Source organism: Alternaria ventricosa (assembly GCF_023758065.1).
Source record: "Alternaria ventricosa strain BMP 2768 chromosome Unknown scaffold_38, whole genome shotgun sequence".
Taxonomy (NCBI): Eukaryota; Fungi; Ascomycota; class Dothideomycetes; order Pleosporales; family Pleosporaceae; genus Alternaria; species Alternaria ventricosa.
Genome location: NW_026055718.1, coordinates 142,550 through 169,530, shown reverse-complemented (window position 1 = coordinate 169,530; position 26,981 = coordinate 142,550). Strand labels below are relative to the sequence as shown.

At 42.3% G+C, this 26,981-nt stretch overlaps 8 protein-coding genes across 8 annotated transcripts; 2 read left to right on the top strand and 6 right to left on the bottom strand.

Moving 5' to 3' along the window:
• Positions 1–11,785: 11,785 nt before the first annotated feature.
• J4E93_010956 (uncharacterized protein) lies at positions 11,786–13,494 on the bottom strand (the record flags this gene model as incomplete). Its single annotated transcript, XM_049348832.1, has 3 exons — positions 11,786–12,487; positions 12,540–13,383; positions 13,433–13,494. The coding sequence occupies 3 exons, from the start codon at positions 13,492–13,494 to the stop codon at positions 11,786–11,788; spliced, it is 1,608 nt and encodes a 535-aa protein (XP_049194065.1).
• Positions 13,495–14,680: 1,186 nt separating this feature from the next.
• Positions 14,681–15,328, bottom strand: J4E93_010955 (uncharacterized protein; the record flags this gene model as incomplete). The annotated part of the gene is made up of 1 exon (XM_049348831.1): positions 14,681–15,328. One exon carries the CDS (start codon positions 15,326–15,328, stop codon positions 14,681–14,683), a length of 648 nt encoding a protein of 215 aa, XP_049194064.1.
• A 194-nt stretch (positions 15,329–15,522) lies between these two features.
• J4E93_010954 (uncharacterized protein) lies at positions 15,523–17,319 on the top strand (the record flags this gene model as incomplete). Its single annotated transcript, XM_049348830.1, has 1 exon — positions 15,523–17,319. The coding sequence occupies one exon, from the start codon at positions 15,523–15,525 to the stop codon at positions 17,317–17,319; it is 1,797 nt and encodes a 598-aa protein (XP_049194063.1).
• A 276-nt stretch (positions 17,320–17,595) lies between these two features.
• J4E93_010953 (uncharacterized protein) lies at positions 17,596–18,830 on the bottom strand (the record flags this gene model as incomplete). Its single annotated transcript, XM_049348829.1, has 2 exons — positions 17,596–18,385; positions 18,412–18,830. 2 exons carry the CDS (start codon positions 18,828–18,830, stop codon positions 17,596–17,598), a joined length of 1,209 nt encoding a protein of 402 aa, XP_049194062.1.
• A 724-nt stretch (positions 18,831–19,554) lies between these two features.
• Positions 19,555–20,415, bottom strand: J4E93_010952 (uncharacterized protein; the record flags this gene model as incomplete). The annotated part of the gene is made up of 1 exon (XM_049348828.1): positions 19,555–20,415. One exon carries the CDS (start codon positions 20,413–20,415, stop codon positions 19,555–19,557), a length of 861 nt encoding a protein of 286 aa, XP_049194061.1.
• A 416-nt stretch (positions 20,416–20,831) lies between these two features.
• J4E93_010951 (uncharacterized protein) lies at positions 20,832–21,754 on the bottom strand (the record flags this gene model as incomplete). Its single annotated transcript, XM_049348827.1, has 3 exons — positions 20,832–21,007; positions 21,075–21,587; positions 21,640–21,754. The coding sequence occupies 3 exons, from the start codon at positions 21,752–21,754 to the stop codon at positions 20,832–20,834; spliced, it is 804 nt and encodes a 267-aa protein (XP_049194060.1).
• Positions 21,755–24,610: 2,856 nt separating this feature from the next.
• On the bottom strand, positions 24,611–25,744 carry J4E93_010950 (uncharacterized protein; the record flags this gene model as incomplete). The annotated part of the gene is made up of 1 exon (XM_049348826.1): positions 24,611–25,744. One exon carries the CDS (start codon positions 25,742–25,744, stop codon positions 24,611–24,613), a length of 1,134 nt encoding a protein of 377 aa, XP_049194059.1.
• Positions 25,745–26,066: 322 nt separating this feature from the next.
• J4E93_010949 (uncharacterized protein) lies at positions 26,067–26,891 on the top strand (the record flags this gene model as incomplete). The annotated part of the gene is made up of 3 exons (XM_049348825.1): positions 26,067–26,215; positions 26,355–26,494; positions 26,599–26,891. 3 exons carry the CDS (start codon positions 26,067–26,069, stop codon positions 26,889–26,891), a joined length of 582 nt encoding a protein of 193 aa, XP_049194058.1.
• Between the last annotated feature and the right edge of the window lie 90 nt (positions 26,892–26,981).

Below are 26,981 nucleotides of genomic sequence, written 5' to 3'. Positions count from 1 at the left end.
TATCGCATTTAACAACTATAGCTAGAGCGAGATACCTACTAGATTAAGAATCTTAATAGAACTCTACTTCTATATACTATTTCTAGTAAGAGGCTAAAGCTCTTTTGCTAACAAACACTAGAAGACATTACTAAGTAATATTATAGCTAGATAAAGCTCTATAATCTAGATAATTAGAAGAACACTAACGTCTCTACTAACGTACCTACTAGTTCTATTAACAATAATAAAGAAGATAGCTAGAACACCTCTTTCTAACTATAACTTAAGAAAGAGAAGGTAAGCAACACTCTAAGGCTTATTAACTAGCTAAATATCTTTCTAAGGCTTATTAGTTAGCCTAGTGTAGTTATTACTAAGCGTCTTATAGAAGAAGAATAGAGGGCTTTTAGACTAGACTTTGTTTCTTTCTTTAATTCTAATATATTATTAGCGTTAGATAGAGAAAGAGCTTAGGCTAGAAGACAGCCTTTACTTAAGAAAGAGAAGAGAAAGTCTACTACAGGCTCTTTTATCTAAAAGCCTCTTTAACAATATATAGTAGATAATTACTAAGTATTTAAAGTATACTTCTTTATTTTCTTTTTATTTCTTTCTCTTTTATTATCTAGATAGCGCGCCTTAATAAGTATCTCTCTCTTTTTCTCTTTCTCTTATTAGAAGAGCTCTCTCTTCTTCTTACTCTACGCCTATAAGAGAAGCGTCTAACTTTTCTATAGTTACGTACTATACTAGACAAAGTATTATAGACTATAAGATAAGTAGTAACAAAGACAGCGTAAAAGCTACTACTAGAGCCTAAGGTAAACACTGCTCTAAGTACTCTCTATCTACTAGTAGTAGGTAGTATGCGTTTAAATACTCTTAGTAAAAGTTAAGAAGACAGAGTATAAGTACTATAAGCCTTAAAATAAAGTAGAGAGAATAGCTGCTATTCTTGCTGCCTTACTATATCTTGTCTTACATTAGATCTTCTACCTTCTAGTAACTAGACTACTAGAACACGCAACTACTTAGTAATAACTACCTAGTAGTAGTCTATTCCTCTACTAGTATTAGCTATCTAGACTATTCTAAGCCTCTTAAGCTACTTAAATTAGAGCTTAGAATAGTATGTTCTAGTTGCGTTAGTCTGCCTATAGTTAGGTCTCTAGAAAGTATCTACTATAGAATAGATAAAGATAACTATATTCTGTTACTATCTTAATATATTTAGAATTTCTAGAAGAGCGCGGCTACTGCGGCTACTACAAGTAACTACCTAGAAACTACTACTACTACTACAACTACCTTACCTTTAGTAACTATATCTCTTCTACCTCTACACGCTTATAGAGGTAATAAGAGTAAGAGCTATAAGTATTAACTCTCTAGTAATAAGCTAGAGAGTAATCTTATTCGCGATTTATGCGCGGAGAAGAGTAGAAAGACTAATACGCCTATAGGTATAACTTTAGTGTTAGGAATACTAGTACTAATTACAAGAAGTATTGCTCTTTTAACTATTCTGTCTAGCTTTAAACTCTCTTTAAACTATATTTATATAGCTATTATAGTCTATTAGCTGCGATTCTAATAGTCGCAGGCTATAATAGTTCTAATATATAGATTTTAGGTAGAATAGAATTTTATCTAAAATTTAGTTGTTACTACTACAACAATATAACGCTGTCTATTTACTAATACTATTATACGCGCAAGGATACTACTAAGTATAATAGCTAATTACGCAATTAATTATCTTACCTTTACTACGATTTTGCCTTCTAACTTTACCTATAAACATTATAATATTGCGATACTGCAATAAATAGATATCTCTTAGTAGTGTATATATATATACCTCTTCTTAACTATTACTTTCTTTTTTTTTCTATAACTTTCTTAATCTTTTCTTCTTACCTCTATATACTATAGTCGCCTCTTAGAAGTAGGCTGTATCTTCTTTCTCTTTTTAGTTAGCTAACCTTCTATATATTATACCTTAATAATTATAGTAATAACTATAATTACTACGCTTAGTGTAAAGTAATATAATAAGTCTATAGGCTACCTAAACCTTCTCTATAACTTTTAGTTACTGCTAACTCTATATATAAGAGCGCGCGCTTAGCCTATCTTACCTATAACTAGATCTACGAATAAGCGTATAAGCGTAACTACACATATATATAAGCTTAGTACTATTAGTTCTATACTATAAGCTAGTCTAGCAAGAGTTTCTTTGTAAGAGCTAGTCTTAGGTTACTAAAGAAAGACGCCTGCGCTGCTAGAGGCTTAGTAGAAGATAGCTAGTAATAAGAATAAGAGTAAGAACAAGGCTATAGATACTAGAAAGTTAACTTTCTCTTATAGTTAGAGCTCTTCTTTATAAGAGACTTCTTCTTAGAAAGGTCTACTTTTTAAGCTCTGCACACCTAGTTTATCTAAGAGTTTTACTACTCTAGGTATCTAAGGTTAAGCCTCTAGAAGCAATACTAGCTCTTTCTCTACTACTTCTTCTAGTTTACGTCTAAAGAAAGATACTCTTGCGATTATCTAGGCTCTATATACTAAAGCTAAGACCTAAGTTCTTACCTTAGCTTAGAACTAGAATCTCTAGAATCTAGATATTAATAATAAGGTAATAGAGTTTATTACTAGTCTTAAACAGTAGTCTTCTAAGTAATAAAAGGTTATTCTTAATACTTTTATAACTAACGTAACCTTTCTATTTAACTAGATTACTAACCTTATTCTTAAAGTATCTAATATAGTTAAGACGCTGCTAGAGCTTATAGACAAGTATAGTAGTATTAAAGTATTTAATAGCTAGTATCTAGTCTTAAGCTAAGCTAAGAATACTAAAGATAAGCGTATTATAGAGCTAACTAGCGCTACTAAGTATATTAACGTATTAGAGCCTAGTCTTATAAGCTGCGTCTCTTACTTTTTAAGTAAGGTTCTGTATAATTACTAGGCTATATCTAATATATAGTTCTGCCTTAGGCGTCTAGACGTCTATAACGTAGCTCTGTTCTTAGTCTAAGTAGTAGCTATTTATATTTGTACTCTACGCAAAAGCACTAAGACTAATATTATTACGTAAGACTAGGCTACCTTAAAGAATACTATTAAGGTAACTATTTAGTTTACTAAGAAGAACTTACTTTCTAAGACACTATCTCTTTTAAAGCATTCTGTTAAAGTATTAAAATAAAACTATAAGAAGTGTAGTATAATGCTAGGTATGCTTAGCCTTACTACTAGAAATAGTATAGTTTCTTTCGCTTATAAGTACAAGAAAGACAGCACTTGTAATAAATAATATAAGTTTTAGTAATATATCTTTCTATACATAGCTAATAGGTATTCTAACTAGAACTACCTAATTACGTACACTCTTTATAGTAGCAGCAACGTAATAATTACTAATACTATAGCTAGATACTAGATAAAGCTTTACTCTACCTATTAATTAGCTATCTCTATTATAACAGAACTTAGATCGTCTCTATATAAGTTAAGAGTAATTAATAAAGGTAGCGATTATATTAAAGTAGAGCTAAAGGAAATTAGAGTAAGGCAACTTAGTAGAGCTAGATTAGCTACTTCTTTAGTAAATCTAGAGAAGCGGGCACACTAAGAGCGCTAGGCTAGTCTTAAGGTAGTTAAGAAGAGAACTACAGTAGCTAAGTTATAGAAATTAAGACTTTATAGTACATAAGCTAGTCTTTCTTAACTACTACTACTACCTAGCGCTAGCGCTCTAAAATCTACTCTAGCTTACTAATTATTGTCTAAGAAGATAGATACTACGCTTAATAAAGACAACTTAGAAGATAAAAACTAGGATTTAGATAAGCTTAAAGCCTTAACTATAGCTAAGAACTATTATTATCTAGATAGAACTTCTAATTTCCTTTAACTAATTCTTAATAGATACTCTAAGCACACTAAACTTAATAACTGCGAACGTGTTAAAGTTATCTAAGTATAGTATTAAGAAGTCTGTATTAGTTGCTACTCTAATAGCTTATTAATTAATAGTACTTGTATCTATTAGACTTATATACAAGTAATAGCTACCTATATAGGTTTTTTTAAGTAAGCTATAAATTTAAAAGCTATAAATAATATTCTTCTTCTTCTATATCTTTTCTAAGATAAGTAGCATAAACTCTAAACCTATCTAATTATATCTGTTCTCTTTATTAAGCAGCATAAGCTTAGTAAACAAGACTCTAACCTTCTTAGCTATTACTTTTGTTCTTAGATAGTCTATAATCTATACCTAATTTCTTTCTAGAAAGAGGTTAGTAAAAAGATAGGTTAAGGTAAGCTAGTAGAAGACTTTAAGTAGAAGAGTAATATTACTGCAGAGAACTTTAAGTAGTTATTCTTTAATAATAATAAACTTAAGAGAATTATTAATAAATTCTTTAAGATGTATTATTACTACCTCTAACGTATTAATAGTAATAAGAACCTTAGCTAGCTTTATATTATGTACTATTCTCTTATTTAGTAAGCTATTTATACTAACCTTTATTACTAGATGCTTTACGCAGTACTTCGCGAAGAGTACACTATAGTTTTCTACTCTTACTACACTAAGTACACTATGCTAGATAACAAGACGTTCTTCTACTATATTAATCTTAATCTATTAGTTACCTACGCTTATAGTCTAGGCGCTAATATAATCTAAGAATTAGTTTTAATTAATAATAAGAACTCTTAGAACTGTATAGAGGTCTTAGAAGGCTTCTATTATTATGTAAGGCTATACTTATAATAGCGTAAGACTGCTAAGAAGAATTCTAGTAGCTTTATTAAAGTATAGAAGAATAATATTAACTAGACGCTAGAAGTATAAGTAATAGTACTAGAGGTAAAGTAGGCTAAGTCTATTTATAGAGAAGAAGACGTTTGTATTACTTACTCTATAACGCTCTATAGCTCTATAGAACTAGTAACTAAGACCTATTAAATAATTCTTCTATAGTATATTATAGTACGCTAGGGTATTATAGAGAATCTAGCTATAGAAATGTATAATAAGATCTTAAAGGCTTATTACAATCTTACAGCTCTTTCTGCGTTACTATCTAGATATTATAATAAGTATAGTAGTATTAAGTAGGCATTCTTAGCAGATATATATATTAACTTCTTCTTCTAGATCTAGAAGGCTATTCTTGCGCAAGTTTTCTAGAATAACTCTCTTGTATGTAAGAAGATCTATAACCTTCTTAATAAAGACAAGAATAGTATTCTAGAGTATATTAATAAAGAGCGTGCGTATATTATTAAGAAGATTAAGATGCTATAGCTAGTAGTTAAGAAGCTTAAGAAGGCTGCCTTTGCTAAGAGCGCTAATAGTAAATACCTAGACGTTTTTTTCTTTACTAATAAGAGTAAACCTTCTACTTGCGAAGAATAGTAGTATATTTAGAATTATAATTATAGTATAGGAAATACTGTTAGACGCCTTATTAATAAGATTAATATAGAACTAGATGTTTGTTACTACTTCTATAACGCTGCTAACCTTAATACTATACCTACTTCTTTCTCTCTATTTAAGACTTCTTAGGCTTGCGCTAGTAGTCTAGCGTCTAGTCTATTATTACTCTCTAGCTCTTTGCGCTCTCTAACTACATTACTACTACTAGTTCTACTGCTTCTTTCTTAGTTTAAGATACTAACACTAGCTCTATTAGCTTCTATAGCTAGCTTGTTAGAACTACGTTGTAGTAGATAGAACGTAAAGTAGCCTAGGCGTGTTAGTAATGTTACTAGTAGTTAGATTTTAGGTAAGCTTCTAGTTTTACCTAAAATCTAGCTACTACCTACACTATAGTAGTGTATTACTACTATCTCTACTTAATTATTTGTTTTGCTATTTGCTCTCTTTTCTATATTTTTTTTTTATCTTTTCTTTGTTCTGCGAGCGATTAACACGTTCTAGATAGTATAATAGAACTATGCTACTAGGAAGAGAAGGTTTATACTAGTGCACAAGGTGTTCTTATATAAATTAGATCTTTAACAACCTAAGAATTACTTAGAGAGAAAACGTCTTTTAATAAGAGCTCTTTAAGATTAGCTTATTATCTACTATCTTATCTTTTACTTATAATTTTTAGTATTAGACTCTTATATAATACTTTAAACAATAGAATCTTCTTACAATAGAACTCTTTTCTACTAAACTAACGTCTATATGCTTTCTTACCTGTGCTAACTACCTTGCGTTCTTATAGTAATACATCTTTATACCCTCTAATACCTATATAATATATTTTATAGATTAAGTGCGTAGATACTATACGCTGTTTTTAGTAAGTGCCTAGACTAGATTTTCTAAGTCTCTATATCTACTACTTTATATAGCTTTTCTACTTCTTTCTTTAATAACTCTATTAGTATTCTAGCTTTACTATTAAGTCTGCGCTTAAAGGTAATAATAAGATATTATAGTATACTAATATTAATTTCTATACCTATCTAGCGCTAGGTTACGTAATAAATAATTCTAGTAAGATATACTCTATTACGTCTCTACTACCTATTCTTATTAGACTATAAAAGTTAGCTTATAGCTTATAGGTAATATAAGTTAATAATATAAGAAGTAGCTTAATATAAGATTATACTATAAAATAGCTACACTAGCTAAATATACTATATAAGAAGACTGCCTATTTCGCGTAGAAGAAATTAGTAGATAGCCTTAATTAACTTATCTTAATTATAGCTTTTATAGTATCTTAGAACTAGTGTTACTAAGCTATTATAAAGAAAGATATTATATAATCTATCTTCTATTAAGTTCTTAAAGTAGAGGCTAGTAGCCTCTAGTCTATAAGTAGCGCCTTCTCTAGTATAATAGCTAAGAAGAAGAAGGTTCTTTAAAAAGTCTTATAGAGTATTACACTATACTAAAATCTCTAGAGTATTAGAGAGCTATAATAGAATAGATTACTAACTACGCTCTTACGCGTTAATAATATAGTTTATAATAAAGTCTTAACTATAAGTAAGTATAGAATTAGTAGGTAAGAATACGCTAAAGCTAATACTCTTATTACTAGGTTTATTATATAATCTATTCTATAGTATAGTTAGAAGCTCTACTCTAGAGATAATATCTATAAGTTTACAGAGACACTGTAAGGCTTCTTTATACTTATTCTAGACTATACTTTAGTACTTAGTAAGTAATATCTAAACGTTACGCACGCTTATAGTATTACTATTCTAGTAAATAAACGCGTTTAGGTTCTCTCTATAGTAATACTAGCTAAAGTTCTACGCTATATAGATAACCTAATTTATTAGTGTTAACTCTTTAGTAGATAAGTAGTTAGAAATCTATATCTATAGTAACTTTACTATAGCGTAGTTATTAGATTCTTCTATACTTAAGCCTCTAAGATTAATCTTATTAATAAGTATTTCTACCTTTTATAAAGATATTAGGTAGTAGAGTTTATCTCTACTTACTTAGTGTATATTAGATAATATATTCTAGAAGTATTAGAGTATAGCTATATAGGTAAACTTCTTAATTACTAAAAAGTTAGTTGTAAATAGATACGCCTTACAAAATCTATTACTCTTAGATAATATAGTAATAAAGGCTAAAGAAATAAGTATAGAAAGCTTTATATTAGTAGTATATAACGTTTATATAATAAGAGACATCTAAAATATATAGTAAAATCTCTCTAGTTTCTCTAATATAGTATAGCTATATCTAAAGTTAAATTTATACTTTTCTAATTTATTAATATTATAGAGATAGTTATAAATAGCTCTCTATATAGCGTGCTGTTTCTCTCTTAGACGTAACGTTAATAGCGTAGAGTAATATTACTTAAATATATAATAGAAGAAGAGAAATATCTTTTATATTATAGTAGTATAGTAAAGGTTTAAGTTCTAGTAAGGCGTAAGTAGGTATAGTAGAATATCTTAAGAGTGTTCTTTAACTACGTAGATATAAGTATACTAGCTACTCTAAGCTATAATATTCTACTAGGTTTAGGCTATAGTCTTTACTACGTTATAGAGTAAGTGTATCTTATAGTCTAATTTTTCTGCTAGAGACGCAGTATATAATACTATATACTTCTATAATATACTCTCTAGTATAGTAAGAAATAATATATATATAACTTATAGATTTATAGATATATTAGAGTAGATTAGAACTTATATAAGAGATTTATTACGCTTACTTATAGTCTATTACTTAGCTATCTATAGCTGCTTATAAAGAGAAGATATAGTTTATAGTAGTATAGTAATCTATATATAGTATAATATAGTATTAGTAACTTTAAGTAGAGATTTAGGTTAAGGTAGGCTACTACTCTAGTTAATAGAAGTATTAGAGAAAGAGGTCGCAATATCTACTTCTATATTACTATAGTTAGATGCGTTAGATTTATATACTTTAAAGTGTTTTATAAGACTAGTATTTTAGTAGATAGATAGAACGCTTATAAAGAAGTGTTAGCTAGTAACCTCTCTAATATAAGAGAAATACTAGTTAGTACTACTAATATATTATAGTAAATTAGATCTAAATAAGGTATATTAGTTTTATAGATATAATTGTATATTACAACTAGTGTTAGCGCCTTCTATTATAGTACTATATTAATTATAGTAATAAGATTTTATATAGATAGTAAGACTATATATAATAAAAATAGCTATTAATAGAATATTAAAATTACTATATTTAGTCTTTAAATTAAGGTCTTCTTATATAGCTATAATAGCGCTAAGAATAAAGTAGCGTTTAGACGTAGTAATATTAGTTTAATATTAGTCTTTAAAATAGAATAAGATAGTTTAAGAGAGAATAATAATACTATAAATAGAGTAAATTAGAGCTCTATACTTATAGTTATAGATAAGTTATTTTAGAATTAATATATTAGATAGTGTATTAGTAAAAGTAAAAGAGATAATTTAAATATAAATTTTAGATTAAAATAAAGACTGCGCTATAGTTTTACGTAGGCGTAGTAAGAACTAGGCTAAGTAGTGTACCTAAAATAGAGCTGTAGCTATAGGCTAACTAGAATAGGCATAGACGTAGAGTTAGTAGATCTATCTTTCTAGTTTAACTGCGTAGAAATACTCTTCTATATTTACTTAATACTACGCGTAATAATATAACTACTACTAGTAGATATAGTAGCTTATTCTATATTCTACGTTATCTCTAACGCTATTATAGATAACGCGCTAGATCTATAGGTAATTAGGTAAGCTATCTAGAATAGTCTACCTAGTATAAAACTAGTAGCGTTTATTTATCTTCTAGATAACTTAGTTTTATATATAGCATTTATATTATAAAGTCTAATAAACGCTCTATATTAGATATATTAAAACGTTTCTAAACCTAAGCTTCTTAAAGTTTTTAATTATAATTATAACTATCTACTTAGAAGTGTATAAGATAAAAATACGTAAGAGAATCTATATAGTTAGCACGTAAATAATATATATATATCTAATACGTAGTAAGAGTTAAAGCGTAAGTAGAAAAAGATAACTAAGCAAGTTAATAAAGATATAGTTAATTACCTTAACCTTTAACTTGTATAAATAATTATAAGTACCTAGAATTAGAAAACTATTTAAAATCTAGAGGTAATATTAGTTAAAGAGTAACGTTATTATTAATAGGCTTAACAAATACTAAATATAGGCTTAAATATAATTACTTATATAATTAAAATAGTAAGAGCTATAGAAATAATAGAAGTATTTAAAGATTAGGCTACTATCTTTATTTTATAGAAGTAATAGAGAGTAAAGAGTTTATAGCTTTTTAATAAGCTAGAACTAGTTAAAGATAAGAGTTTTAGTTTTACTTCTTGTATACTAGGTACATAGCTTATATAATAGTTAGTATAGACTTTTAATATAGCACTACTAGAAATATAAGTAGAACTAGAGACTAATAAGTTAAGAAAGTAGTACTTTAAGGTTTAATAAACTTACACTAATATAATAGTAAGTTAAATATAATAATATTAGAAGATAGATATATTTTATAAGAAATATATATAGATATATAAGAAAATAAGAAGATAGAGTATAAGAATAGATTAAAGAGAGTAAAGGTATAGTAGTGTTATAAAGAAAATATTATTTACACTTATATATAAAGAGAAATTAGAGAGAATAGCTATAAAAGAAAAGAATAGAAAGCTTTAGATTAAGTTTAGAGAGTACTTAGATTAGAGTAAGCGCTAGAATATTCTTAAGAAGTAATTTAGAATAATTAGTATCTTTATATTACTACTATATAGTATAAATCTAAATAACTAGGTTAAGAGAAAGATTACGTAAGCGCGCGTTATATAGTAGACAGAAATAGTGTTTAAATATAATAAGCTAGTAGTTAAGTTAGTAATAAGAATTAAGTAGTTAGTAGTTAAGTATATATACAACTAGAATCTACTAATAAAATATACTTTTCTTAAGAAGCTATATTATTTCTAAGGTACTAATCTATTAGCGCTACTTAATAGTATATTAAGAATTATAGATAGTAGTATAAGAGAGAGTAGTATTATAAGTAAGTTAGCTTAGAAAGAGGTATTTAGAAATTATAAGGTTATAGTTCTTAAAATTATTAGAAATTAAATAAAATAGTAATAGAGTAGTTATAATAAGAGCGCTTCTAGAATTATAAGATTTTTAGAATATATATAATTCTAAGACTAGGCTTACTTATAGCTTTATATTTAATAGGTTATAACTTAGGTTAATATCTATAAGCAACGTAGTAAGAAAGAGTACTTCTAGAATTATAAGGTTTCTAAAATGCTTATAATTTAGAGAATAGTCTTATCTACGTAGTTGTGTTATAGACGAAATAATTTAAATTACAAATTTAGATTAAAATAGGTAATATTAGTTATCTAATATTACTTCTAGGCCTACTAATATTGCACTCGCTGCGGCTAATATTACTTCTACACCTACTAATATTACACTATATACTAGCGATATTGTACTATAAGATTACTGCGCACGTACTATAATTTATATAATAATAGTCTGTTATTATTTATTCTAATAATGTTAGAGTACTATTTCTAGTAGCTAGATATCTATAGAATAAAGATATTTATACTAATATTAGTATAAGTAGTTTATTTTATAATATAGATAACGCGTAGTTTAATAGATAGACTAAGAAGAAAATTTATTAGACTTAAGATAAGATCTATATACTTTATAGTAGAATATAAAAAGCTATAGCTCTAGAAGCTATAATAGAATAATAGTGTATTCTAGTATTATATATAATATTACTTTATACGTAATAGAGTTAACTCTAATAGAAGATATATCTATTAAAAGTAAAAAACTAGTCTACTAGATCTATAAATATAAGTAGAAATATATCTTATACTATATAAATAAGTTTTATAGACTTATAAGTATAATAATATAAAAAGTATTTTTTAGTAATATAAGTAGGTCTATAAGACCTACACGTATAATAATAGTAGGTAAATCTAGTAGTAGATACTTCTAGGTCTACTAGACCTAGAACTTTCTACTAAAAATAACTCTATTTAGGTATATTTTAAATAGAGTCTAATGCAGAGATCTGTGCACAGACTATTTAACCTAAATAGAGTCTATTTAGGTTTCTAACTATAGTAAGAAAATCTTTATAGTACGTGTAATATTATATTAAGAATAGATTTACAGCTATAACTTCCGCGAAGTTCTTCTCTACAAACACTATACCTATCTACAGCGAAATCCTCTCGATATCGTTCTTCGCAGCATGGCTCGTAGCCACGAACGGCAACTGCTCCTGCAGCGCCTTGAAGTTCTTCTCCGCCTCCCAATTCCAGATGCTGTCGGACGCGAAGAGCAGATCAATCTCCTCGAGCGTGCGCTGGTTCGTCTCGGGGTACAGCGCCCAAACCATGGGAATGGTGATGGCGTTGCATGCAGCGAAGATGTAGAGCGTCTTCTCGCCGAGGGAGTCGAACATGATGGGGCAGAGGAGTGTGAGCCAGCCGTTGCCGATGGACCAGCCGACGACGCCCCAAGCGTTGCCCTTTGCGCGCACTTCGAGGGGGAAGATCTCGGCAGGGTAGAGCCATGGGACTGTGAGCCAGGTTGCGCCGAAGATGGCCGTGAAGATGAAGACCATGGAGACTGCTGCGTTTCCGTATGAAGACGCTGCGCTCGTGTCGCCGCGCTTTGTCGCTTCTTGTCCGAGGTACGAGAATCCTCCGGCGAGGGCCATTGCGACGCCTTGTCCTGCCGAGCCCCAATAGCAAGTCCAGCGGCGGCCGATGCGGTCGAGTGTGAAGACGCAGATGAGTGTCGCAAACATGTAGAAGATGTTGTTTAGACCTGAGATCCATTGTCGCTTCGCCGGACTCATTCCCGCAATGCCGAAGATGGTGGGCGCGTAGATCGTGACACCAGCGATACCAACCTACGTGTTCAAGTTAGCGATATTGATGTGCATAAGATGCGTCCAAACTTACCCATTCTTGCATGATCTGCAACCAAATCACGAGCTGAACGCGGCGGCCAGTGTGCAGCTTGCCAGACCCGATACCGAACAGCATGCGGAAGTAGTCTTGCTTGCGGAAATTGGAGCGCTCCAACTCGCAAGAGGCGACAATCTCCTGGAACTCGACTTCCGCTCTCTCTTTGTCCTCTCCGGTGTCGCCTCGAAGTCGAGCCAGGACGTAGCGTCCCTCTGCCTCGCGACCCACCTTCACGAGCCAACGTGGGGATTCCGGGAAGAACATGACTGTGGCCATGAGGATCATGAGCATAGGGATCTGGAATGCGATGGGGAACCGCCAGATGAAGGACGAAGTGCCGTCGCCATAGAAGGAGCATGCGTACTCAAGCCAGTATGCGATGACGACACCGAGGATGTTGAGGGTGAACTCAATCGCGATGAACTGTCCGCGCGAGGTATGCTCCGCAGTCTCTGTGGCCCAGACAGGAATGATCGAGTTGAGAATGCCGGTGCCCCAGCCGTTGACGAGACGTGCGCAGATCATCCATTCGTGGTTCATGGCCGAGCATTGTAAGCAGGCACCAACAGTTGCGACAGCTGCTCCGACAAAGATTGTCTTGATGCGCCCGTAGCGATCACCGATTGAGCCACCGACCAAGCATCCGACCAATGTGCCGAGGTAGTATACCGACACGATGCCGCCTTGAAGCAAAGTATCGTCCACGACTGGACCGCCATCTGCGCCTTTGTGTCCGAAGCCCATCAGGGTGTAGTAGTCGTATGCGGTGTTGACACCACCCATCATTCCCTGATCGTAACCGAAGAAGAGGATCGATAAGCCCGCGATGCAATTGATTCTAGTGGAATGGTTAGCGACGTCTCAATTGTGTTGTAATAATTACATACGCGATGAGCAATGCGCGCTTCTCATATCGATGAACGACATTCCACTTGGAGATCTGGTCCATGGTGGGCAATGGCTTCGCAACGTCAGACCCGTGTTTGGGTGTAGTATCGCGAACGTGTGCGTTTCGATGCTTCGCTGAGCGGGAAACCTTGTCGCGAACTTTGAAGCCCGTAGGCGGATCGGACGTACTTATAGCATGATGCGGTGAGCATGGATGGGTTACATCGTGACTTTCGCGCGTGGTCGTCCAAGCCTGCGGAGGCCGTTGATTCCCATGGGGCCCCAATCGTCGGCCCCTCTTTTCATGGCTGGGACGCGGAAGCCTCTCCAGTTGCGACCATGGATGTGTGGATCGTAAGCTCTCGATAGCTTGTTAGTCGCGGCCAAGTCGCGCGACAGTGGTCCGAATGCTTCGCGCATTACTAGAGGCGGTAAGCCGCCCTGGCACAGACGCCGGTGCACTTGCCTGAAGCTTGCCGGCACCAAGCCTAGCGCCCAGGCGGCTACCACTCTCAAAGCCTTGAGAAGCCTTTTGTGCCAATCTTGCGAAGGCTTTGCGTGCAATGAATGAATGCGATGCCCGTCGAGTTGTAGCGATTGAATGCGGCCATGAGACGCAGCGAATTGGTCGTGATCTTCGGCATCGTGGGTGGTGACGTAACATGAGTCAAGGTTTTCTGGGGAAGGAGCTAACTTGACTTGGGCATGCACGATGCATCGGCCTGAACCCCGACCCGCTTCAATTGCCGACGGTTGAATGCGCGGTAATGCAAGGCTGTCCGATGACGATGGGTAAGATTTTCGTGAGAGCAGTCGGCGTTTCTCGAGATCGGGCGCTTCAGTTTCCCAATTTGACGTTCGCAGTGTGCGACAGCGGTCGCTTCTCGTGTAGAAACGCGGGCGAAGACGGAGGGTGTGGTGTGAAGCTTGACCGATGAACGTCGATGGTCCATAAGCGGCACCGGACCCGATGCCGGGCTTACCAAGTTCACGTTCAAAAGAGGGACGCGGACGCTGCGACGCCCACCACTGATGCACGTCAAGCAGTATGGAGTGCGCGATGGAGGTATTACTCGCTGGCGAAAGCAGCTCATATCATGAGAATGGGGGACAGGTGGATCGGAGGGTGGTGTCGCTTCGGACTGTTATGGCGGGCTCTGGGCCGTACTTTCGCTCGCCTACTAGATTTTACTCTCCTATCACATGAGCATAGGTGTCTCGTGGGTATAAAGCGGAACAGGGTACTTTCAAGCCGCCGCGCCTCCGCTATGTTGTTTCTCACAATACCGCTTCAGATCCTCGCACCAGAGGGCGACCTTGCCCTTCAACGTGTCCTCCATCACCAACTTCACAACCCTTGACAGCATGCCAGTCATGATCTCCCACGTCCTGACCTCGCATTCGTTCTCGCCGGTGACAATGACCTCGTGGAAGCGCTCCAGCTTGGGCGCAAAGCCGTACATGCCGCCGTTGCCCGTCCAACTCACCCTGTATACCTTGCTGAGGTCGGCCGTGAACGAGGGGTCTTCGAGAAGCTCGGGGGTGAGGTAGGACGTCGGCGCAGAGGGCGTGCTGATGTCGACGACCTTCAGCTGTGTCTTTGTGATATCATTCGGCTTGTCCGCGTTCATGATGACATGGAACTCCATGGAGCAGCCGATGCTCATACGCTCTTGACTAGTAGAATCGAGATCGTTCCCGGGTGACTGGATCTCCGCGACGGGTACCCACGTGTTCCATGCTCTGTAATCTTTGGCGCGGAGAAGGGTATCGAATACGAGCGACGCCGGCGCGTGCACTGCCGTCGAGTAGGCGATGGTGAGAATGGCGTCCTTTCGCGGGACGATCTTGGTGGTGAGCCCGTTCGCGGGCGGCCAGGCTGCAGTTTCAGACATGGCGTAGTGAGTCGTGTATGTGTATGCGCATCGTGATGGAATGAGGTGCAGATAGTGTTTGCTTATGCTGACGACTGCGCCGCGTTGGCTTATCGAGGGACGCGCCTTATCGATAGGCTAGCCCCAGGGGTGAACGCCGATGCCACCCTCTCTCGTCACACCGCACACAGTACACATCGCAACGTCGTCTCACCATGTGGCACCCTTTCGACAACATATCCGAAGAGCTCATCGATACCATCGTTAGCCAGGTATGCTGCCGACGCACACTAGCAGCCTTATGCCGCGTGTCCAAACAACTCAACCGCATCGCTACTCCATATCTCTACGAGAACATCACGTTGTACTCGGATATAGGCGGAGAGGGAGCTCTGAGACACCTCCGCCCACTTGCGCACCGCTTTTTCGCCGATCCGTCGTTTGCTTCGCTCGTGAAGTCCATCGCCCTTCCAGATGGTTGGGGAGGTTGTGAGAGCGCGCCTCGCCTTGACAATTTCAAGGTGAAGCCATGGCCAAGAATCGAAACTCCCGAAACCGAACAACTGCTAGAGCGGATATGTCGGGAATACTGCCACGATGAAACCAAGGCACTGAGAATGTACATCAAGTTGTATGCAGCTGATGCGGACGTCATTATCACACTGCTCGTCGCGAATCTCCCAAATCTGGAGAGATTAGACTTGGAACTCGGAGAGTTTCGTGACCATAAGCTCTTTTGCAAAATGATCAAGGGGTCTGCCGGGCGCCTTGAGGCTAAGAAAGCGGTGTCACTCAATTCGACGGAATCTTCCTCGTCTCCAACCGCCCCATTACAAAAGCCTGTCGATGTGTTCATCAGAGATTCTGATTCTGGCGACGTTGAATATCTGGCATCATTCTTCCACCTGCCAAATCTTCGCTCCATGTACGCATTCAAGTTTGGGGATGACGATGAGACTATCAATACAATGATGGAGAGGAATCCATTCGCCGTGCTGGGACTGCGATCCTGTGGCGTGCAATACATCGAGCTCAGAGCCTCCTCGCTGGCAACGCATACGTTGCGAGACTTGATCGAAGCGACTATACCTGGAAAACTCAAAGCTTTCCTGTACGAGAGGGCAGGTCCTTTCACGTCACGCTCGGCGGAGCTTCCCTTTCTCATGCGTTGTCTGGAAGATCATCAAGACCACCTGGAGACTCTCGCACTCAGTTACGAGGAGATCGAGGGCAGTACGGTATTTGAAGAACCATGGTGGGAGTTCTTGGATAGACGGACGCCCGCCATGTCATTCACTTCTTTCAAGTCTCTTCGCCGCCTCCGAGTAGCGCCCGAAATGATCTGGGGATACACCCATGACGAATGCACCGTTCAGTTCGAGGATGAGATCATGCTGACCATCGACATGTTTTGGAAAGCTCTTCCAGCATCCTTGGAGGAGCTCTGGCTTACACGGTTGCAACGCCATTGGATACCTGGCTTTATGTCCCATGATCTCGGCATCATCCCACGCATCCTTATACCTGCGCTCCACCGTCTTGTAGAGGAAAGCAGCGAAGCATGTCCCCGTCTCCGGTCGATCCGCATAGAACTCCTACCTAATCATTGGGAAGTCGTGTGGCTGGATCTGCTGGCCGAATTTTGTCATGACGCCGAAAGGAGAGGTATTCACTGCACTGTCATCTTCCTTCACCCGCGTGAAGTCAAGTCCGATTGGAAAACAAGGAGTGAAATGGTCGAGCGTGGATGGGGTTGGAACGAAGATGTCGAATGGAGCGAGGTTTCTATGGATGCAAACAAGACATGGCGGAAACATGGTATTTATGCAGCGAGGGAGAATAACTTGAAAGGGAAAATGCGGGCGCTTCAAAACAGTATCTTCGCGTACGTAGGCGTCAAGTCGTTGTTATCCGAAGAGACCGACACCGACGACGACTTGTCCCCATCAGAACAGAGCGACACCGACGTCGAATTGCCTCCGTCAGAACAGAGCGACACCGACGTAGACTAATCTCCATCAGAACAGAGCAACACCGACGCTTCGGAATAACGAACTCCGAAAGGAAGAACAAAGTCAAGAAGTGCAACGGAGTTCAATCGGGAGCTGGTATTAGGTCATCCGGACATGTCCGTGGAGTCATCCGAAGCAGACAATCTACGTCAAAGGGGCGTTTGATGTAGTGAATCCAATTAAGCAAAAGGAACATATGTACAAGCAGACGGCAATAACTATGAACAAGAAGGGAAAACATCGCACGAGCACGACATCTAGTGCGCAAACGAAGGATCAAACATCAGACTGTGTAGTCGCGCCAATAGCAGCACCGCTGTCCGGCACCAGAAAGTCGCTCTTCGGAACCCTTCCATCAGCACCTCTTGCCTTTTTCAACGTAGCAGGATCTACGCTCACGAAGCTAGCGTCCGACCAGCTGCCCGACTGCCACGAATTACCCGTAGCTTTGATGCCCGATGCTGCAAGACTAACTTGCGAGCTGCCAACATTTGACACAGCGATGTTGTTCTTCATAGTCGAGCTGGAGCTGCGGAAATTGAAGCCCACATCACCATTCTTCCACGCGGTATTGCGCTCAACAGTCAAGCTACCGGGGTTCCCGTTATCAATAAACCCCTTCTTCGCGTTGGAGAACGCCATGCAGTTGCGCACAATGTGGTTGGCAGGCGGGTTATCCGTGATACCGAGCTTGAAGCCATTGCCGTCTCCCTCGAAAGAGCTGAAGTCCCACCGGTTGAAGCCGTTGCCCCACGCATATACTTCCTCCAACGTGACGGACGAGCCGAACATGAAGAGATCAAGGCCGTCATCGACGTTCTCCCACAAGCGCGCGTTGCGCAGGACGTTGCCCTCGCCCGACCCTTCTTTGCAAGCGAAGCCGTCGGCGGATTCGCCGTTCTTGCGCGGGTCGCGGTTGCGGTACGAGTCGAGGTACACAACGGTGTTGTTGGAGGAGGCGCCCTGGAGCTGGAAACCGGTCTCGTAGTTGTCGTGGGTGGTGAGGAGTTCGTAGTGGTTGTGCGACGCGTCGCGGGCGTATACGCCGTATGGGCCGTTGATGATCCTGGGCGATGTGTTAGTATGTAAGACGATTGGGGTGCGGAGGTAGATAGGTGGACTTGCTCCAAGTTATAGAACTTCCAGTAGTTTGCTTTCTCAATGTGAAGAGCACCGCGCTCTTTGTTCGGTAGAGACTCGTCCAAGCCATACGGGGTGCCGGGCATGCCTTCACCGTCGATGATGACCTTCTCCTTCTCGAAGGAGCGGAGAGTGATGGGCTGGATCCTGGTGCCGCTCTTGGTGATTTGGATGTTTGCCGTGGGCTTGTATGTACCAGCGCGGAGAAGGATCACATCGCCAGGCACAGCAGCGTTAACGGCTGACTGAATCGAGCCAAAGGGTGCGGCAGAGGTACCCGTTCCTTGACCTGTTGGCGAGACATAGATGTCTCTGGCATTTGCAGAGGCAGACAGCGCAGCAATAGCAGCCGCGAAACTAAGCGAACGCATGTTGGAAAGTAGTATGATAACACAAGATTGGTATTGAGAGGTACTGGTAGACCGAGGTCGTTCTGCATTCCTACAACGAACAAGCTATAGACATTTTATACTCTAATATCAGTCTCCGTGGCATCTTGCGAACCCAAGATTTTGTCGCATGTCATGAGTCCGTACCTCTGTACCTCTCGTGTCAGTCGCCAAGATGTAATAGATGAGCATGCGCCGTCGTCGAAGCTCCACCAATGCCTTAAATTTCCGACTCTTCGCTTCGTGCAACCCTCGACGCGGTGACACAGACGCCCGAATGAGCAAGCTCTGCTGTACCCCACACTCGCTTGCGGTAATTATTCATGTCGCACGTGGTGGCGCATGCGAGTGGGTATGTGATTGATGGATCGCACAGACGGAGTTTCAAAACATCGCCAAGTGAGAGGAGGTTTTGCGCTATGCAGACATTGGTGCAGACGGCCTGTATTGCGACCAGATAGTACCGGGGAAACTTCGACCGAGGGACTATACATCCGATTCATGGATCTCTGTTCGTGCAGTTGCGAGTCGTGCGCAGGTGATGGTGTGGTGGTGAAGTGGTGTTGAAGGATAGTGTTCAGTAATCTGAGATGGCTGACCAGCGGCAATGGCGGCCGCCGAATGCGCCAAGCTAGTCCAGATCTTGTGTTGCCCCCAACGCCAATGTCGATGCCTGATGAACAACTCGACATTGCCAAAGGACGGCCTAAGTACCTTGTGCTGGCAGGGGAGAACGTTCATTCACCGTCAAGCATCCAAGCCCACCATCTTGATCTTGTTGTCGCGTTACCTTCCACGCATTGATATCTTCCGGGGATATCCCACTAACACCCTTCCACCATCCATCTTGGGTGAAGTTGAAAGGCCAGAAGTCGAATGCCATACGTCCAATGTTTGTCTTCTCCTCTTCCGTCTCCATCTCCTCCTTCGCTTTGCACAGCAAGTTGTGCAGCAATCTCGCCCCGAGGCCCTTGAAGTGTACGTGAATGAGCATCTCATCGATATGCGACGGTACGCTTGCATTGGGCGTCAAGTGAAATGGTAGATAGACAATCGGCCAGGTATAAGGGTCTTGGGAGTCCCATTCTTGTGGACCGTCGACTGGCGATCGTTCATCCTGCTTTGTGCGTGTCTTGAGTGGTGTAAGTAAGTGTTCAACTTCGTCCGGGTCGTCGGCGGCGAATATTGGCGAGCGACGACGCACCACCGTAGATGGCGTCTCTACGAGTGGTGTCGCAAGGGAAGAGCCATGAGCTGACCATAGGTTCGTCCCGCTCGGCCAGCCTTCGAGCGATCCTGGTGCGTCGCGGTAGAATGAGATTGGAGAGGTCACACGCCACGGAACTTGCGCTGTGGTAATGAGGTAGGTGCCCTCATCCGGACTGTAATCTGGTGTTGACGGGTCCACTGAGCCCACGCTCGGCGACAGTCCCTTGTCGCAAGCGCTCGATACAACCCGCGCTACCCTTTCCTCATCACCGCCAGATGCTCCTTGTACGTAGCCCTCGGCTATGTAGAGTGGCGGGAACGAGGTGTATGAAGTCGAAAGATGTATAGGCTGCGTCATAGTCGCGAACTCTGTGAGAAGTGTCCGAGACGCGGTATTTACCTGAAGGCTTAGTTAAGTGTATATCACGACTCCACTCCAAGCGCGATTTGGGAAGGCTCCGCAAAGAAAAGTGGAAACATAAGATCACGTATCACGCGTGGTTAAGTCGGTGGTCTTGCGGCGAGCATCTCTTGTTGATGTGTAGCTGTCGAGCCGCTGCAACTCCAAGTTCACGATATGGGGAGCATAACGCACCAAGAGCGAAGAGAGCGTACAGATGAAAGATGCAATGTATGACTAATATCTATCTGACCGTTATCAGCAAGAGACAAAAGCGGTATATGCGCGCAGCAAGACCGTCTACGCGCCGTATTTGAAGGCTAACATATCCAGACAAGTGGTGTTGGATCTGAACGTTTTCGCGGACCGCCATCTTAGAACATCCCACCATGAATATCGCGCTTGCCGTGCGGTGAGTCTTCAGCCGTGCTGCCGCCGGTGAGCAGACTCGTCGCGTTACGGACAATACTTGTCGTAGCTAGAATGTTCATGAGAGTGATCTCGTCCGACTTCTTTGTCCAGCCCAAATCATTGGGGAGACGTTCATTTTCTGCTCTAAGGTTAGCTTCCGGTCCAACATTGCGCCCGATAATGTTGAAAGTAGTGGACGAACTCACCAAAGAAGTATTCCATCAACGTGCGATTGACAGTACCCTCCTCAAGAGAACCAAAGGCGATGATAGGGGCTGCGACTTCACCCAGACTGAACTCTTCGGTGGAAGCGGTAAAGGTGTAGTTTGGGTTCGTTGCTCGGCTCTCCAACTGACGGAAGATCTTGGAGTTGGCCAGCATCTTAGCTGTTACCACTTCTTCCGTCCACCACTGCTTCGATACATTGTATACCGTCTCGTTGAAGACGTGGTTGTTGCCAAATGCCGCATCGGTACGTGTCAGGCTGGCGTCGTGCTCGAGGACATTGTGCACGTTAAGCTGTTCGAGCGTGAAGAAAGTCGCGTTTGGTTCCGGGTTGGCAATGATTGCTTGCTGCCACATAAGAGCCCCGAGAGACGCGTTAAAGTTCAAACCGTCCTTCAAGCCCTTGACTACGTTCTCTTGGGTGAAGTTACGGCCATCGCGGGGAAGAAAGCCATGGTTTGCTAGAGTGTTAAGCATCGGGCATGGGCCGCGGACTGCGAATATCGGCATTAGATCTTAGTTTCGGAGAAGAGCCTGTGTACATACAGTCGTTTGGCGACGCCGCCATCCAAGCATGAGGGTCCGCAGGTACGGCATCGTACTGAGGTCTCGCTGAGACGAGCGTCGCAGTGGAAGCGACGAAGACGGTAGTAAACTTCATGATGGAATGAAAGATAGTAGTGATGAACGGACGGTAGTCACGAAGCGAATTGAGTTGCTGTGTAGGCTGTTGTTGCACCACTGACCAGAATGGAGCCATGTCTTATATGTCTCTTTGAAACCCCAGGATTGACAGCTCTAAAAGCAACATTAGTAAACACTTTCGTCCGTATGGTATACGCGTAACAGGTATCTCTAGTTTGTGGTACCAGCTTCGCAACCAAGACCAGATAGATAGCAACATAGTGCCCGCATCCTAGGTGATGCACGCCGGGAAGGGCGCACAGCCATGCTTCCGGTGTCGATCCGCGGAAGCGCGAGATCTAAAAGCCCCAGATCTTTGTTTCAACGATATTTCTAGCCAATGATGTGTCCGCCGATTGAATAGCAAAGCGCACGGCAACGTCAGGTTGGGGGCACAAGTCGTATCGGAAAGGATACGACTCAGGGAACCGTGCATACGCGTATTGAGCTTCGCTGTCGGTCTCGCACTCGCACTCCTGGATTGCGTCGACTACTTCTCCCGTCAAAAGTCGTCGTCATACTTTGATCTTCGGAGTGTACTGGTAAACCCGTCAATCCCTGGAAGATTGCTCTCTCCGACTCCCTCTCGCGACAAGATGCTGCCTGGGAAGCCATCGGGACGAGTCTCTTCCGTTAATGCCGCGGAGGTTCCAAGGTTGGCTTCGAGAACAGGACGACAGGTACGTATTGCCATCGTCAAAACGGATGATGACAATACAGTATGATTCCTTGCTCCATAATGAGTGTCAGAGTACTACCCAGCGCAATACCGCCGTTGACTGAGGGTTGCGTTGCGGTCACGAGTATCGCGAGACATACGGTCGAACACAAGTCAGAATGACACCGCTACCGCGGCGTGAAGCTTCGTCCAGACCACGTCCAGAACACATCCAGTGTACGGTGGGGAAGGATCGCGCGGTGTTGTGTCCTAGCAGACGTTTGCCCAGGTGTCAGAGGATGAGAGTACAGCCGCTATGGGTGGTGATGAGGGGCAGCCTGGCGCCTCGCCTACGATCAAGGGGCAGGCAGGCACGGCTGGCAACTGGCAACAACACCTGGGCATTCCACAACTCCCTCGTGACATCTCCAAAACTTGCCCACAACACCTATCCACACAGCAGACTCATTAAACGCGCCGAACAAGCGGTCAACCCCCATTGTCCCCAAACCTTTGCCCACCTTAAGAGAACAGGGGCGGAAACGTACCTGCGCAAGCCTCACCTCGCGCACCTCCGGTCCAACGAAACCGCGTCCCCACGTCCCTCCACATGCGCCTCACAAAAGGCCATCACTACCCCTCTACCCCTCGCGACAACTATTCGCTGTAGACCCTGATCCTTCAGTGCAAATGTACGCTGTTCGAAGCGATCCAAGGCGAGGCGGCGTGCGGCTCTGGCTCAGGCGTTCGCCTCTCGCGAGCGTCAACGAGACGTGATTGGTCAGTTTTAAACGCCACTAACTTTGCCTTGCAGCCAATTCTGATCGCTACAACGAGGGTCGCGGAGTGCGCTAGACTGTCCTCACCTCTTTGTCGTCAGCGGGTGCTGCGATTTGGTCGGGATAGGCATGGTTGAAGGATGTTCTGGAAGGTGACAATAAGGCGTGATGGAGTGCTATTGGTGGCATGAAAACCCCTCGTGTTCTTACTATTTTGATTGACAACCCAGCATATCCTTTCTCTCATTATTGAGAGTAGTTCCTGTCGCTTTTCTTCCGTCACACTCTGGACTTTGGCTCACTGCAATACTGTCGTTACAATAAGCCTCTAATTGGACCTTCGTCGCGTCTCTTCTTCTCGATCTTGGGAACACAACGTTTTTACGTCTTCAATCATTTTTACTCGAAGCACCGAACAACCTGTCACGACAACGACCACCGAACACACACACTCGTCTTATCATCGCTGTCTACTTTACAAACACAACGCTTTTGCAGCTTCAATCATCCTCTCGAAGAACCGATCAACCTGTCATAACAACAACCACCGCACACACACGATGCCACCAACCCCCCTCCCCACCACAACCCTCACCCCCGAAGCCCCCCCAGCCATAATCCCCATCCCCAACGGCAGCTCCCGCCGCGACGGCTTCAGTCCCGGCGCGATAATCGGCATCGTAATAGCCATCGTATGCCTCCTCCTACTTGTCCCCATCATCGCCATCCTGCTCCGCCGCTACGAAAAGACGCGGTTACGCGAGACGCCCAAGCTCAGTCCGGCAAGCAGCAGCGATATCAGTCTGCGGAGTGTGCGGGAGAACCATAGTTTGAAGAGTATACTTGTGACGAAGGAGCTGTCGAGATCCAGTATGAGGATGGAGATGGACAGGGTGGATTCGGGAAGTGGGGTTAGGAGACCGGAGGATGTTTATGGGCAGGGGAGGGAGAGGGAGAGGGGGTGGAGCTGTACGGAGGTTAGGGGTGGGTGAGAGGGAGAGGGGGTTTGGAATCTTGCTTTTCATGACGACTGGTCATCATGTCGCATGCGAGGATGCCATGCGACGGATGGAACGGACCGCTCAAGCTCCGCTTATCGACACACAACATCCGCGACATTGGTGCGGCAGGTTCAGCCACTATCGCGGATAAGGCGGCCAGCTCCGAAGAGACAGTGGAGAAAGTCTTGACAACTACGCCGTCCAGGCTCGATGGTATTTAGTACCTCGATCAAGTCGCAGGAACAGTACGTAGGCGAGTGGCAATGGTGACCCGAGGTGAACTTGATGGATGAGTTGGCTTCGTGATGGCGGCTGGATAGGTAATGGGTGAGGACCACTGAAGAGAAAGGGTTGAAACGGTAATTTTGTATCTTTGTCGATGGTATTGCGACGTCTTACAACTTCCGATAAAGATGCACCTGCATACGCATATTCTCCAGCTCAATCGGATACCTCAACCTCTCATCCAACCTATACCACCTACTATCATCCTCTTTAACCTTCTCCCACCTAACAATCTCTTCCTTGCCGCGCTCATTCAGATTCCCGCTGGCCTGCTTCAACAGCGTGTGATCGAGGAGCCATTGCATGGGGTACTTCTTCTCTGCGCCGTTCAGCGTGACGGATGAGTAACTTCCGGGGCTGTCGACCACGAGGAGGAGAGCGCCGGGTCGGAGGATGGATGTCATTAGGAGGAGGAACTTTTGGGTTAGGGGGAGTGAGGCTGTGTAGAGTTCGTTTAGGGTGAAGAGGAGTGTGACGAGGTCTGCGTCGGCGAGTTGCTCGGATAATTCTTCAGCCGAGGCTGAGAGTACGTCTTGTTGCTTGAATCGTACGGTGACGTCTTCTGGATTGAGAGGTGGAACGTTTGCGGCTCTCGCAGCGGCTGATGCGTATTTCGACAGTTCGGCTGGGACTGTGAGTTGTTTGGCGAGGTTCTCCACGACCACACTCCAGTCGGCGATGTCGATGGCGGCAATTTCCACATGACCTCTCGGACCATCTACGTCTTCTCCATCTTGCGAATATGTCGTCGACATGAGCTTTTGCAAGCCCCCCAAAGTCACAATTTCCGCGCCCGCTCCACCACCCAGACACACAATCTTCTTGTTCTTCGGCTTGGTTTGCTCTGTCTTGGCTTCCTGATCCTCTTCCTCATCTTCCTCATCAACCCACAACTCATCCCTCAACTCCCACATCAGATCCAAATATCCCAAAGCGCGACTCGGACTCCACCTCGCCGCATACGCCTCCAGATACTCCTTCTTCCCAAACGCAGTCGCAAAGTCGCGCTTGTAAAGATGACCCTTGACTTCTTGCAGTAGGGGTGTAATATCCGCGCTCATCCTCTCCGCGAACGAGTTGCGGAAAATGTTCAACAAAAGCTGTTGGAGTTCAATCGGAATGTAAGAAATCCCAGGTCCTTTAGCGCCATTCGCCAGACGCTTTTCCGGTTTTTTGGGCTTCGCAGGTTGCGTTCCTTCTCTTTGCGCCTTGCGCTTTGCGTTCAGCTTGGAATTGGGCGCCATGTCTGTTATTGTTTGTGTTGTTGTTTACAGCCGAGTGCGACAGTCATCGGACTAGGTGGGAAAGGATGGTGAAAGTCTCGTTATCGATAAGTGGTAAGCGAAGAGAGTTGTGATTCGCCCCCGCCGGCTCAGTGTTCGGAATGCGTTCCGACGGCTCCAGCTCTATTGCCGACCTCGGGATATGTGGTGACGAGCACGCAGCTTGACTCATCTCGATCTCGACGAAGAGGAGACGCGTTTGACTCAGACTGAGTCTCTATATATATAAGTCGACAAGAGTCGTTCACAATTACAAAGACATCATCGATTGACCAACCTCACAATGCGTCTCCCCTACGTCCCCGACCCCCCAAACTTCACGTCCGAAGAAGACAAAGCCGTCGAGCAGCGCGTCAGACAACGGCGAGGCGAGAAGGGTCTCATAGCTCTGGACCGAACCTTGCTCCATGCTCCTCCCGTAGCAGACGGATGGTAAGTTCCAGAGCATCATGCTCCAATCTCTCATGACATGCTGTCCTAAACCGCACGCGAAGGAACGGCGCATAGCACAGCCGTTCATACTCCAAGCACTCTTCCACTTGAAATGCAACGAACTGACAGAGACTACCAGGAACTCATTCCTCGGCTCCATCCGCACGAAAACCAGTCTTCCCACATCCATCCGCGAAACAGCCATTTGCCGCGTTGCAGTTCTAAACAAGGCATGGTACGAATGGGAGTCTCATTCGCCGATTCTAGAATCAGCTGAAGGTATATATACCCCCTTCCCCTATCTCCTTTCCCTCCACCCACTTCTCCCCTTATCTTCCTCTGCTTTACCACCACTCCCAGACACCTACTCACTCCCCAACAAGATGTCACAAAAGCCCAAGTCCTCGCCGTCCTAAACTCCAAACCGCGGGAACCACTCGCCGACTTAGGCGAGAAGCTGGGCGCTGTACTGGCATACACGGATGCCATGACACTAGACGTTCGTGTGCCAGACAGCGTGTTCGAGCAGTTGAAGCAAGTAGGGTTCAGCGAGAAGGAGATTGTGGAGATTACAGCGACGGTCGCGGCGTATAATTGCGTGAGTAGGTTTTTGGTTGCTTTGGATGTGGGGGAGAGGAATGCGCAGACGGGGCCGAAGGAGGGGGGAAAAGAGTAAATATCTATGGGGCTATGTATTGATGTGGTTGGCGAATGAGTCAATTAGGTTGGGCTGTCGAACGCACGTAGCATTGTATCTTTGCTGCGT